The sequence below is a fragment of the Scleropages formosus genome, chromosome 25 (assembly GCF_900964775.1).
Source record: "Scleropages formosus chromosome 25, fSclFor1.1, whole genome shotgun sequence".
In the NCBI taxonomy this organism is placed as follows: Eukaryota; Metazoa; Chordata; class Actinopteri; order Osteoglossiformes; family Osteoglossidae; genus Scleropages; species Scleropages formosus.
This window is the reverse complement of record NC_041830.1, coordinates 4,560,998-4,576,354: the sequence shown is the minus strand read 5'-3', so window position 1 is coordinate 4,576,354 and position 15,357 is coordinate 4,560,998. Positions and strand designations below refer to the sequence as shown.

The 15,357-nt window shown below is 40.8% G+C and overlaps 1 protein-coding gene across 1 annotated transcript in view; it reads right to left on the bottom strand.

Moving 5' to 3' along the window:
• Nucleotides 1-14,487, bottom strand: part of tmem201 (transmembrane protein 201) — a 31,961-nt gene extending 17,474 nt beyond the window's left edge. Inside the window, exons 1-6 of the mRNA XM_018741821.2 lie at nt 14,306-14,487; nt 6,233-6,353; nt 5,154-5,348; nt 1,886-2,065; nt 1,066-1,418; nt 688-891 (exon numbers count right to left, since the gene is read on the bottom strand). Of these exons, the coding sequence (XP_018597337.1) occupies nt 688-891; nt 1,066-1,418; nt 1,886-2,065; nt 5,154-5,348; nt 6,233-6,353; nt 14,306-14,412 (1,160 nt within the window). The 5' untranslated portion in view covers nt 14,413-14,487. The remainder of the gene's footprint in view (nt 1-687; nt 892-1,065; nt 1,419-1,885; nt 2,066-5,153; nt 5,349-6,232; nt 6,354-14,305) is intronic.
• Between the last annotated feature and the right edge of the window lie 870 nt (nt 14,488-15,357).

The following is a 15,357-nucleotide window of genomic DNA, read 5'->3' as shown; positions in this document are numbered from 1 at the left end:
TGTATGGATGAGTGATCCATGTAGTGTATCTAGCAGTGTAAGTCACCTTGGTGAATAAGGTGTGTGGGCTGGTAACACTACATAGTATCCATTGTAAGTCGCTTTAGAGAAAAGCGTCTGCTAAGTGAACAAATGTAAATGTGTGTGCTTTGTGAGTGGTATGGAACAATAAATTGTAATAAACCATATGCAAAATTTCAGTACTAATGAGAAGAAACCACTGAAGACAGCACTAAGTCATCATACTTATCGCCATCGTAACAAAATCTAAATTGAGAAAGCTGAGCTTCAGTGAAAACCACCACATCTCAGCAGTGCTCAAAGACACACAGTATGTTGCAAGTAATATGACAGAGGAAAGTGAAAACACCAACACTGAATTTAATGACATGTTTGTGATTGCTTGTGATCCATTCATGAATTATTTTTTCAACTTTTCAATTTCTAAAAATCATTACAGGTGACTTGAGTGTCACTAATAACAGTTGACAGCTGTGGTTATCATTAAGCACATTAATTCAAATTGGTTTTTATATGCTTTATATTCAAGATTATATTCTAAATATACGACTTAACTGAATGCACCAATTAGCAAGCTGGTGCAAAGTTCAGAGTGAGGTGAACATCACAATAGAAATTGGCTCTTTATTTCTTGGTCTGTTTTTGGTGTTCTGCTAAGACACTAACCTTCGACCCCGTGCCCTTCTGTAATTCGTGGACTTGCGGGTGGCCACAGCGGCAGCAAAGCCCACGGAGCAGCACAGCAGAGTGGTGCAAAATCTGATTGTGTCCAACCAGCCAGGACCATCCAGCACCACGTACTTTTCCAACAGATGCAGGCTCATGAGCAGGAACCAGAGGATGGATGATGCAGCATCAATTCGTCGGAGCCTTAGACATTCAAAGAACATGCAACCACATCATCAGATCAACGCTGAAAACTCCAAAATGAAAAAGCATCCAATTATGTAGACAATTCCAGTTTAAAGTAAAGATTTTTATTCTTCTGAAGAATGCAATATAACTAATGTGCATATCTAGCTAATTTCAGTAAAAATCCATTACCTCACAGGGCCAGCAAGGAAGATGCTGACAATGCAGATAAATAGGCCCAAGGAGGCCACAGCAGCTTTGTGGTCCCTGCCATAGTCCCATGCCTGTTGGGCTTTCTCCAAAGTGTTGTCTGGTATAAGTTCCAGCAGCTCCTGCCACAGCCATACCACATCACTGCTACCATCTGGGGTGTCCGATGCATTCAAATTGTTTGGAGCAGGAGGGGATGCATTGGCATGACCGCTTTGGGTTGCCCAGAGCCCCTCAGGTTTGTGTACTGCCAATGCCACCAAGAAAGTAGCAAGTACAAAGTCCAGGACACGTAGCAAGATCACCCGACCTGGAGTGGGAATGGAGTGGGTGCTCTGTTGCAGAGACAAGGAAGAGAGCAAAGCTAACAAATTGACCCTTTTTTATCATTAACTGATCCAAGAACTACAACCTGTTGTCTGGAAAAAAACAAAAGGTGGTCCCAATTTGCATTTTGCAGAGACAGTAGAGTTGTTATTATTATTATTAGCAGCAAGTTTAACTGATGGATTTTCAGAAATACGTGTGCATTTTGAGCACTCTCTGCATTCAAAGCAAGTGAGACAGAAAAATACCGTAGGCTTTCCAAGCACAACCTGGAAGCAGGATAGGCAAGGTAACTGGTGTAATGCACTTTTATTGTTCTCCGAGATTCTTCTCCAAAGTGAAGTACAACTCAGAGTATGAAAAAGTATGTCTTAATTTTCTGTACAATTAAGAATACAGAGAAGCTGCAAACACAAACACGCAGAGAGATAATTCGCCACAACATACGCTATTCCCTGGTAACGGTTGCTCTAACCTGAATGCAGCCCAAATGGGAGTCTCGGCTGCGGCGCAGTTGGTGGCTGAAGAGCAGGGCTCGCAGCTGCCGGTTTTGATGCTTGATATAGTGCTCCACAGAAGTCTGGCAGAGCCGGCACAGCTTGTAGGTCTGCTCCAGATGGTGGCGATACACCTCTATCTCCTCGTCATACTTCTCCTAGATCATAAAACACGACAAAACGGACGGTTGTTTTCTAAATCATTTTGTAATCATTTGATTTGTCCATTAATCCCAAGTCACTTCTACCACTATGTCACAAACAAAAGGTTATATAATACAGACATCCCTCAATTTATTAATTCCATTTTCATTAACCAGTCATCCAATGTAGAGCTGCAGTGGTCCAGAGCCTATCCTAGACACATAGCACACAAGGCAGCATATACTCTGGAAAGTTTTTTTTTTATTGCCCTTTATTACCTGGAAGCAATGTTAACACTACATTAAGAAGACTGAAACTTAGAGAAGACTGCTGCATGAGTTGTGCTTCACCTGCCGAAGCATTCAAATGTATGACCCACACAAGCACCTCATGCTAACTGAAGCTGATGACCAACCACCATAATGGAGAAGTATCTTGGTAAACTGGAAAATTAAGTTAACATACAGCAACAATGCCATCGTTAGTTCTAAACTGACTTAGAACTCTTGTTTAATGTAGAATGCCCAGGAGGGGTGGGCAGCCACTGGCATTTGGACTCCCAAAGTCTTTTTTTCCTCTCCCTTGAATTTGGGACAGTTGGGAGATCTTTGTTCCTTTCTTCTGTGGCCAGTAGGCATACTTATAGCTTTAATAAATGCACTGATAATGTATTACGCTAGCCTGTAGTCACCCGTTTTTTTTTTTTTTTTTTTTGCCTCGTGCCTTTATTCAGCACTCCATCACTGTGTGAGAAAAGCACTCCATAAAAATAAATTGAATTGAAATAAATTAATATATACCGTAACTGCTGGCAACAAGTACACATTTCATTGACCGTCATATTTACGTAGTGCATGTTTACCATAAAGTTCTTAAATGACAGGCAAAATTTAGGTTTTAAATATCAAGTACAATACAGCTGCCCCCTCCCCCACCACCTTACAAACTTCTGAAAACCCTTTGTAAGCCGAATTCTCACAAGTCAATGATGTAACTGCAATTAGTATGAAAGTTAAAAATTGTGTCCGTGAGCTCTAAAATTGACCACCCTGTGCACTAAAATACCACCCGATCCCCTTAAAGTGGACACAATAACTTCAATAAATAACACTTATCGCAAGGCAATTTGCCTTCATTTAGAACTTTATAAGAGTTGAGATGCTTAACATTTGTTAAATATAATATGTAACGGGGCACTTGCGCACTGTTTTATTCCCCCTCCAGTTACTACTTTTCAGTTAATCAATTGGGCCAATCTACACGTCATTGATCATTAGCATCTGTTTGTCATATTTGTTTAATCATGAATTAACTATACAAATACAAAAACCAGGTTTTTTTTTAAAAAAATGTCTCAAAAATGGCCTATTACCAAGTTACTTTCTTTACTAAATGACATGCATCTCACTTTAATGTGTCACTTTTTGCAAAAAGAATTCTAACAGCCCGCGTTACTGATTCAATGTAAATAGTTGCATTATGGGAAATAATGTTAAATGCGTAACCACTGGGGGCACTTAGGGGAAAAATGATGGGGTGACCGTGTCTCCCAGTGTGTTGGGGAGAACCTAGGGGCACTAGGCAGGCTGGCTGTAAGTGCAGGTCCTGTAGGAAACAGGGTCCTTGGACCGAGAGCATCGTTTCCCTTGTGCTGGCATTTGAATAAATCGTTCATTATGAACGCTGCCTCCCTGTCCTTCTTCGCCCCATCCAAACCCATGGTGCTCCGCGCCACAGAATGTTTAGAAATCTAAAACGCCCAATCTCCTGGTCGCAGAAAGTCGTACAATAAATTTGTAATGTGGAAGATGTACAAAACTAAAATATTTGTGAAACATCAAGACTTTTGGACTGTACTATAAATACCAAGATAACAGGTCATTGTTGCTCAGTCTATCTGAAATTGACATGTTCTCATCCTGTGTTTACATTCATAATTTATTTAGCAAATGCTTTTGTCCAAAGTCAGATACATCTCCAAGAACAATAAAAAAGTGCATTACAATAATACGAGAACATATCTGAATCCAAAAATGATTTGTCACATATCACTCTATAAACCAATAGATGTATTACACAAGTAGCTGCATCTAGTTTTTTCCTCTTTTAAAAAAAATAAAAACATAACATAGTATTCGTTGATCAAACACACTGCACTGCCACAGTTCAAAGACATGTTTCAGGTGAGCTGGTGAGAGAATTGTAGTGACAAAGAATAAGAAAAAATTAATTATAAACAAACAGGCTTGTTATCTGCAAGAAGAGAAGACGCACTTGAAACATCTTTGGCCCATACTCTAGACATTAACTAGAAATCAATATGTGATTGTTCTCCAATTTCTTTACTGGGCCATATAAACTGCATAATTTTAGGATTTTCCTGATACAATAAAAAACAAACTAAAATAAACTACAGACTACTGCAATGAGTTTAGTGCCTCTAGAACTGTAATTCTCCTTAGACAAAGGTATCAGGAAAATACCACAGAGTCATCAATGTACATCACTTTGGAGAAAAAGCACCTTCAAAATGAATAAATGTAAATGTCTTGCACCCTCACCTGTCTGGAGGCATTCAAAATAAATTCAATCTCCATAAACATGAAGAAATGCCTTTTAAGCCAAATACGACTATTAAACAAAAATCTTTGTAAAATCAAGTTCTGATACCTCAGGTATAGCTTGGGGTATGTCTAATACTATTTCAACTACATTCACCCCATTGCAACAAAGTCAAACTGTAGCATAGTTCATTACAATGATAAATACACAATGATAATAAATACACAATTATGACAAGGAATTTAAAACGGTGACAATTTACCTCCTGAAACATGTAAAAAAACCACACAACTTTCTGAATGAACACACCTGGGGTGAAATCACAAGACCATGCACAAATCAATCTATTTTAGCTATAGAATTACAATACCACTTGGCAAAAGGTCACACAATTGTTCATACATCCTCACTTACACACTTATGTGTTCCATAGATTTATGTGAAGAAAAATACATTGCGTCCTCCCACGTGTAGTACATAGACTGCAGGAAATTTACAGACAAAGGAATTAGTTTATATGGAAAGCAGCAAAACACCCACCTCATCCCTGGGCTGGAAGGAGGCCAGCTGCTTGATTTTTAGGCTCTGATTGTGATTGCACTTTTTACACAGCAGCATCTGGCAGTTGACCCACTGCAGAGACTTGGATGTCTCAGCCTGTGAAGGGCCTGCTGACACGCCATGGTTCAGGTGCTCCATGTACTGGGCTGGAATGGGCTTATTGTAGTCACCATTCTGGAAGGCCATATAGAAGGGTCCTTACAACTTATAAAATAACTTATGAATATGGTCAAATAAAAACAGTATAAGAAGAAAACAATTCATCCCCATCTTTTGTACAGATTGCTTCTAGCACAGTAGTAACCAGACAAGCAACAAGCAAGTAGCCTGTTCATATGTTTTGGTAGTTTATTTTTCTCTCATTTCATTATTGCTGTATTGTGTTAAAATACAAGAAAATTACAATTGTTCTTGAAAAATATTTCATATTTTTCCCCTCATGAACTGATACTGGAAATACAATAAGCTTGAAATTAAAAAAAAAAAAAAAAAAAAAAAAAAAAAAAAAAAAAAAAAAAACTACAGGTTAACTGGGGTTCTCAGACCCCTTTCCCCATAAAAATGAATAATTGCTTTTAGTTTAACACTTAGTCCCGGTATAACAATTAGATCACCATACATAAAATACAAGTAAGATTTACAAAACAAAAGTAAGGACAGCTGGTGGTATAGTGGATCCCATCCCTTTGGATCCGAAGGATGCTGGGTCGAACCTTAGCTACTGCTATAATACCCTTGAACCTAAAATATACTAGAGCAAGCAGGACAGCTGGTAGCGTAGTGGTTAGCACTGTTGCTTTGGATGCAAAGGTCAGGGGTTCAAAGTCCCCCTCCAGCTATAGCACCCTTGTGCAAGATAGTTACCCTAAACTACTCCAGTAAAATTACACAGATGTATAAATGAGTAAATAAGTGGAAGTACTTTTACACTAAGATGCTTTGGAAAAAAGCACCAGCTAGAATAGATAAATGTAAGGAGAAAATATCAAGATGATGGTGAATAATTAAATTAACTATGTATGTTTCCTGTCCATTTCATTCTTTTTTTTGTCCTGTACCTCCTGGAAGCCGTTGTACTGCTCACAGTAGGGACAGTCCCAGCAGTTCCTGTTTCCATACGGCACCTCTGTGTCCTGGTTGCAGAACCAGCAGTTCACTCTCACATGTGTGGGCTTCTTCCTACAGGGACATAGGATAGAAAACTTACAATTTAACATGTGGACAAATAAATTGCTCATTTATACCATGTCTTGTTTCACCAGTGGACAGACACCCACTAAAATTCCAGCTGCGTGAAGTCATTACCCCGACTAACAGCACACACCCTAGTCAGTCACAATATAATACATGGTTATTTGAAAATAATTTTCAACATTAGTAATTGTTACAGAAATGTAAGTACAAATATGGAAAAATACACATCCTGTGATTTTTTTTCCATTTTAAATGTATAAACGCATGGGGAAATCTGACCCTCATTTAAAATCTGTCAGCAGGTTTAGGTCAGAATTTCCAAAAAAAAAAAAAAAGTTTAACAATTGCAGTTTTTAATTTCATTAGATAGAAAAATTGAGCACATGCCTAGATTCAATACCATGTTTTGCCTCCTTTGGCAGAAACGTCCATACCTAATTGCGGCCCAGTGACACAGGGAGTAACGCTACTGTCTCACAGAGATTGGGTGGTGTGAGAGGACAGGGGTTTGATCCCTGCTCAGTCTGTGTGGAGTTTGCATGTTCTCCCCTTGTCTGTGTGGGTTTTCCTGAGTGCTAAGGTCTTTTGGGACCTTTTATCCCCGGGTAATGATTCACTTCACCACGATATACAGTGATGACATCGGGATGCCATTTGGATTGGATAAGTGTGGTCGAATGGTAGCAAGAAGGAAGGTGATCAGGAAGGAGTGGAGTTACTGGAAGGCAGAACTGCAGACATACAGGACAACTACAAGTACCTGGGTATCCCACAGGTCAATGGGAACCACAACGAGGCAGTAAGGAGGTCAGCCACAACCAAATACCTCCAGACAGTGAGGCAGGTCCTGAGAAGACAGCTCAGTGGTAGAAATAAGATCCAATCCATCAACACGTACATCCTACCAGTCATCAGATACCCAGCTGGGATAATAATTTGGCCACAGGAGGTGATAGATGCCAAAGATATCAAGACATGAAAACTCCTTACGATGGACGGAAGGTTCCACCTGAAGTCCAGCACCCTGAGACTGTGCGATAAGCGAAAACAGGAGGGATGAGAGTTAGTGGGTGTCAGAGCCACTATCCAGGGTGAAACAAGGAGCAACCAAGAGTACACCAGGAAGATGGCCCCTCAGTACAAACTGCTAAGTTAGTACCTCAGGAAGATAGAGGGTATGAGGAAGAAGAGAAGACATCATGAAAGACTAAGCCCCTCCACAGGCTCTACTATCGACAGATAGAGAAGTGGCTGACATCAAGAAATCCTACCAGTGGCTGGAAAAGGTTGGTCTGAAGGAGAGTGCAGAGGCTCTAATCATGGTAGCACAAGAACAGGCTCTGAGTACCAAATCCAGAGGCTGGGGTCTACCATAGTACACAGGACCCAAGGTGCAGGCTGTGCAAAGAGGGTGTAAGATGCAAGCTGGGACAGCGTACACCGAGAGGCATAACAAAGTAGTTAGGATAGCGTATGGGAACATCGGTGCAGAATACGGACTGGAAGCCCCCCCCCCCAAGTCCAAATGGGAGACACCACCAATGGTGGCTGTAAACAACAGCGCTAAGATCCTGTGGGAAATCAAGTTTCAGACTGCCCAGCAACTGGTTGGCAATCAACCAGATATAGTGGTGGTCAACAAGGAGAAGAGAGCAACTGTGGTAGATGTGGCAATCCCAAGTGACAGCAACATCAGAAAGGCGGCGCACGAGAACATCGAGATGTACCAAGGGCTGAAGGACTGGAATGGATGTGGAAGGTGAAGTCCAGAGTGGTCCCTGTGAAAATAGGAGTGTGGCTCCAGCAGATTCCAGGAACAACATCTGAAGTCGCTGTCCAGAAGAGCACAATCCTAAGAACAGATAAAATACTGCGCAGAACCCTCAAGCTCTAAGGCCTCTGGTAGAGAACACCAGCTTGAGAAAGACACACACATCACCCTATGTGGGGGTGAGAGCGCGATATTTTTATACACACACACGGCATGTAATGTATATCTCTCTCAGTGTGTTGAAGGAGCTTGGACGGGACAACAGGAAGAAAGGAAAAAGCAACATCTAAGTGTCAGAGGAAGGCGTATTCACACAACGGTGGCAGATTGCAGGGATGAGATAGAAAAAGGGGAATACTGCAAAGCGGAAGTACAGTGGTGCTTAAGCTACATGGACATACCAACTGTAGTGGTTAGAACACAGGTTTCCTGAGTTTGGAGGAAGACTTATCGATTTTAAAACGGTACAGGCCACTGCATATTTCAAATTAAATTACAGGAGGATGGCAGCAAGGTGACAGCAGTTAGTCTTGCCACCTCACAGCATTTGGGCTGTTCAGACATAAGTTTGAACCCAACTCAGTCTGTGTGGAGTGTGCATGTTCTCCCTGTGTTCGTAGGTTTCTTCAACGTGCTCTGGTTTCCTCACAAAATCCAAAGTTTCAGTCCGTTTCAGGTGAAATGGAAATGCTTGTAATGTGAAAATGTGAGTGACTCTGTATGTGTTTTATGGCTGTACTTGACTGGCATCCCATGAAGGATGTACCCCTCCATAGTGCCCAGTACTTCTGACATAGGCTCCAGACCACTGTAACCCTGTCATCGCAACAGAAGACTGCTAAGGGTGGATACTTCATGCAAGAGGTTTCTTCTATAAGACAATGTTGAGAACATGCCACCTGACAGGGATCAGAAGTATGATACTGTAGCCCATGGAAAAAATATATGCCGAGTGAAATACTTTAACTATCTGAACATATATCAGCAACTTTAACCTTTTTTTTTATTTTGTATTCATTTGTAATACTGAAATGTATTTTGCTGAACTTCACACTTAAATTAAGTTTTTGCACAAGCAATACAGAAAATATATACAACCAATTATAACACATTTAGTGTGTCATCTATACAGCATCCACCACATCACAAAAACTGTACCCTGCTCTGCAATGACAACAGTTCAGTCTAAACAATTCAGAAATCAACTAAGCTGAAAATGGCATATTGACAAATGTCGTATTTTGCTTCCTTCTACATTAGATTGATTTCATTCTAATTGTTGTATTTTACACAGGTGGAGTTGATGAAATATTTATTTGCACTTGGGAATGGTGTGAAGCATTTTGAGTGCGTTATGATGATACCCAGCTCTTCCTTATTTCCACCTGGAGCATTAGGCATTTCCGTGCACATCGTCGCCTGCCTGTCGGACATCTCTGTACGGATGTCTGATCACCACCTACAACTCAACCTCTCCAGAACAGAGATCCTACACGTCCCAGCTGGCCCGTCTTCCTGTCACGAGCTCTCAATCAAACTGAACTCACTTATTTAGCCTACCTCCTCGGCTAAGAGTCGGGAGTGATGATTGACTCAACCCTATCTTTCTCTCAGCACATCGAAGTCACAACTCAGACCTGCAGATACATCCTGCAAAACATACACAAGATCCATCCTTACCTCACAACAGAATCTGCCCAACTATTTGTCCAGGCCATGGTGACATACCTTCTAGACAACTGCAACTCTTTCCTGTGTGGCCTTCCTGCTATTGCCATCAAACCTCTTCAGCTGATACAGAAGGCTGCAAAACAAGTTGTGCTTGATTTGCCGAAGCGTCCCCATGTATCTCCCCTCCTCGTCTCTCACTGTATTGGCTTCCTATAGCTGCTCAGATCAAAGCTTACCTCTTCCGGCCTCATTTGATCCATGATCTCTTACGTTCATGTAATATGTAAATAATCATGCACTATAACTTTGAGATCATTGCTCTTAAACAATGAATAAACCTTCACACAGCTACTCCTGTAATGTAACAAATGTTTATATACATTTCTAGGAATGTGCTGTAATTTTCAACAGTTGGATCAAGTTTTATACAACTACTTAAGTGATGTTAAGTGATGTACATTGGTTCATATGGTGGGGAAAAAAACTGCACTGAAGAATCACACATCAACATTCAAGTCTCTCTGCTAATGTAATGCACACATTTTCTATGAAATTTATGTTGCTTTGGAGAAAAGCATCTGCTAAATGAATAAATGTAAATGTACTGTAAATGTGTCCGGCAAATTCAGATTTATAAGTTACATTAGTTGGTTTGGAAGTGTGAGCTCTGGTTTAGGAATTGCATGCAACAAAACCTAAAATGCTCTGTAACAGAGATCATATCTGTTGAACAATGGATAAACCTTCACACAGCTACTCCTGTGATGTGATGTAATATATAGATATATAAACATTTATATCAAGAATGTAATTAGAAACTTCATATTCTGGTAAAGTTTTATACAACTACTTGCATGATGTCCATTGCTTCATATGGTGGAAAATAACTACTTTAGAATCATCTATCTGCATCTAATGCATACATTGTGTTTTCTATGAGATGTACATCATGTTGGAGAAAAGCATCTGCTAAATTAATAAATGTAAAAATGATAACTTTCCAGGAGGCATATTTACTTTTAATGTATGTTGCATGGCAAAGTAAGATTTGTACTTCAACAGGGAAAAGGCCTGAGAAACAACTTGTTGGGGTGACACCCCATTGTCTTGGGACACAGTATTATTACATCACTCAAACATCTATCTGTCATAATGTCATGCCACTTTTTCTGACAAGGGTCACGGCGGCAGCCAGCCCTCTGGGTTTCTCCACTGCTTGGTCCAGCAATATTATTTCGTTCCCTACCTAAAGCTTACAGGCAGAGGTGAGAAGTTACCTGCAAACCATGCAGTAAAGCTCTTCTACAGACTGCAGCTTAGCTGTGCTGCAGGGGTTTGAGCTCCTGTGGTTATGGCACAGGGTAAAGCACCAGACAAAGGAGAAACAAAGCATCACAAAAATACCTTTTCTCTTCTCAAGCATTGTCCCTTAACCTCTGAAGTACTCACTATAATAAACACATAAACCTTACAATGCACTGTTCTAAACTAACATAATACAGACTTTGCATTGGTGATGTATACAAACTAAATCTAATAAGCTTGACACTGCTCTGGACTATGAACTTAAGTGCAACTTCTCTGTATTTCAAAATAATGACACAATGACTACCATTAAAAATAATATACTTTGGGGACTCGTGTTACGAACGCTCGGCATACACATTTTCAAAGATATTTACATCTATTTGTTAAATTACAATCTACTTGTTTACTTTAATATGTTTGCTGCAAACGTCAGCTGCATTTCTACATCCACTTGCAGTCAGTAAAATGTCCCTAGAGTAGGGACATGAGACCACATGAATTCAACTTGTTTTCACAGATTTTACACGTATTATTGGTGTATGACCAACAACAAGACCAAAGTGGCACATGTTAATGGAAGAAACTGGTCAGTCTGCAAATCAGCATCACGCAAGAATTAGTGGATACAATTTTTTTTTTTTTTATTTTCAATCATTTAAACTAGTTTTAAACTGAATGTAGCTCAAAGCCAACTCAAATATTAAAATAAGTCTTACAGGATATTTTTGTTATAATAGCTATATTTACATTTACTCATTGGGCAGATGCTTTTCTCCAAAGCGACATACATCTCATAGAAAATACAATTTGTGCATTACATTAGGAGAAATGGACATAGCTACAGAGGTGAATAAAGTACAGCTAGTTTCCTTCACCACATGCACCAGTGTTCATCACGCAAGTAGCTGCATAAAACTGTACCAGAATATTGCCGATTCTTAATGACCTTCCTAGTAGTTTTTTTTTTTTATACAAACATTTAGATTACATCAGACTGTTACAACAAACTGAGGTACATCTCTATTGTTATGCTTTTATCGTTTGCAATAAAGCAAAGTGGCCAGATGGTGAGACATCCTGCACATGTTATTTCTAGTCATTGAAAGATAATAGAAATAAAAGTCCTGTGATTGACTGGGTTCCTGGTCACGGTGTTCCCTGCTGCACACACCATTTTCAATACAGACTCTGGAATATAGTGAGCCTGCAAAGTGGCTGGTGGAAATGGAATAAAGTGATAGCTTTAGTTATTGCTTTTACAGGGGGGTGCGGTGGCACAGCAGGTTTGGTCTGTGCCTGCTCTCTGGTAGGTGTGGGGTTCGAGTCGTGTTTAGGGTGCCTTGCGATGGACTGGCATCCCGCCCTGGGTGTGTCCCCTCCCCCTCCAGCCTTGCGCCCTGTGTTGCCGGGTTAGGCTCCGGCTCACTGCAACCCAGCTCGGGACAAGCGATTTCAGACTGTGTGCGGTTTTCGTTTTGCAGAACCTAACAGACACTTGTATTATTAAGCTTGTACTGACTGCGATGTAGTGGTAGGGTTTTTGAAGAAACCGAGTTTACAAAATTAAGTTCCCAGGTGCATTCAGAGTTGAGGGTCAAGTATACACTGATCAAAGTGTGACCAGTTACAGCTATTTAGTACTGCATCAATTTCTACCTACATACTCATACATCTGCCTTAGATCTGAGCATACTTTTTATATTTCCTTCAAACGCCGTTACTTCATACTTACTCTGTTGCTTTAATGTTCTGTTACGTTCGATGTGTCCGAACGAGCATCCACCAACTCATTCTTTTTGTGCGCAAAATTACTTGCCCAGTGAATTGTTCTTATTAAACGTGGGAAACAACACACTCCTATAAAGCTTAAAACAGAAATACAAGTACCTTTCCTAGATTGAAGGTACAGGTGATAGACTGGGACATGGAGATTACCAGTGGAACCTCATGACTGGGTGACCATATGACTTCAACACCTGCAAGAAGAGCTGTGAGGTTCAGGTGGAATACCTTTCAAGTTACGGGCATGAGACGGAGCGATACGGCGTAGAAGTACGGCATGGACAACACATTTCTGCTGTATTTCAGAGAAAAACTTCTGCATGACTTTGCCATTGTTAGTGAGGTAAGATGGTTTCTGAACTCCATTTGCATAGCATCAAGGGAAGCAGGCAGCAGCTTGAATTTGCATTCGTTTATCTGATGCTTTTCTCCGAAGCTACTGACAATGTTAAGCCAAGTGTTATTTAACCATTATAATTATACAGCTGGGTTTTTTTTTTTTTTTTTTTTTTACACTGGAGCCATTCTGGGTAAGTACCTTGCTCGAGGGTGCTACAGTTGGAGGTGGGCTTTGAATCTATGACTTTTGCACCCAAACCAAAGTAACAGCTCTAACCCACTACACCATCAGTGGTCCCACTTGCTACACTATTTTTTGGTATTAGCAACAGAGGAAAAAAAGCTGAAGCGCAGCTGTGAATAAATAAGTGGCACATAGCATAGTACTAGCCTACTTATAAAGTGACCTTGATATGAAGCATACAACGAACATTTTTAGTCTAGATAGGGCAAGGTAACATCACTGTAGACTAGTGTAGTAAGGGTTTTGAAGGCCTCTCAAAATTATTAAGTGTGGGAAATCGTCAGTTGAGAGCCATAGCTGGAACTTCACTCAGTTGCGGTGTAATTTGTTTCGCACAAAATCTATTGAACACTGTCTCTAGATTAAAATGTTCAGTTCAAAAGGAGGGAGTGTACCAACGTGATTGAACCCGTTTCATTTTTAGCATAAAACTCTCTTTAATCCATTTTGCTGAACCACAATCGCGAATCGGTAACTAATTCGGAATATTTTCAAAAAGTCAACCACATTTAAATAATAGCCACTGACTCAAGTCAATCTTTCTGTAAATATAGATTTTATTTATAATTTTATGCAGCGGCGTGTGTACACAACTCGTACGGTACAGTCCTGCGACACCTCAGGCACAACCAGCGCCTCAGCGGTCTCTAAAATCCGCACCAAACAAACTCTAAAGAACGAAGAGCGTGACGGTCACGTGCGAACCTCGAATCTGTCGACCGTCGCGCGCATCCGAGCGCCAATCCACGCCATTCAATCAATGCTGCGCCGTAACTCGCCAGGCCCGGCTTGGTATCGCCGCTAACACAACGATCTCCTTACCTAGTCGCGATTCTATGAATCAAGGCTCCCGCAGCGCAGGCTGCTATTCCGATTCCTCCAGATAGTAACGGCGGACATTCCGCGATCACCTGAGCGACGACTTCCATCTGAAATTGTTTATAAAATACAGCAGATTTTCAGATTCTAGGAGTCCACACGCGCCAAGCTGTCTGTATTTAAGCCCCAGCTGACTGGTTACAACTAATCCCGCCCATCGGCTCATTCATCCAAACAAACGGCTATCTAAACGATTGACAGCGCATCTGAGCACTCACGACGTCCAATTCCTAGCTCTTGTGCCCGCCTCCCGCGATGCACTTCGTGACGTATGAATACGTCATGAGTCTGCGGGAAGTGCCCTGACCTCTCTTTGCTTCTTTTTTCTCCAAGTCGGCGAATCTGTTTAGCTGCTTATGATGATCTACACCCATTTGCGCTTCTTCTGGTCTGGATTATGGGGGTTCAAAGCCTAGTATGTATGACTCTGAACCTGTCATTTTTATTGAGGCAATGAAGGTGAGATTCGAACCTGATTTCTTCTACTACAACCACCACAACAAGCAGCAACGTTACTTGTTCTGCATAAGCGTAAAAAAAAGCCTCAGGAGAAGGCTTCAGTTCACCCCAACTCATCGGTATTACACCCGGTGGCACAGTCTGACTTTGGTCACTCTGCCTTTGCATATTATATAGGTTATAGAAACACCCCCCCCCCCCCCCCCCCCCCCCATATATTTAAATTCATTTTGTTTTTATAGAGTGATCTCACACACACAGCACTGAACAAAGGCACAAGATAGTTGGCTATACACATTAAATTACTACAGTAACCATGCAATTATTAAAAGCTGTAAGTAAACCTACTTCCCACAGAGGAAAGTAGCAAAAAACTCTCAACCGAAAAGCAAGGGAGAAAAAAAACCTCAGCGGTCCAAGTTCCAGTGGCTGCACCCCTCCTGGGCGTTCTAGATTAAAAAAGGACTTTTGAGACAATTTACAGCTATTAATAACATTGTAGCTGAGTGGTAATAACTAGATGTCCTGGTTCACTT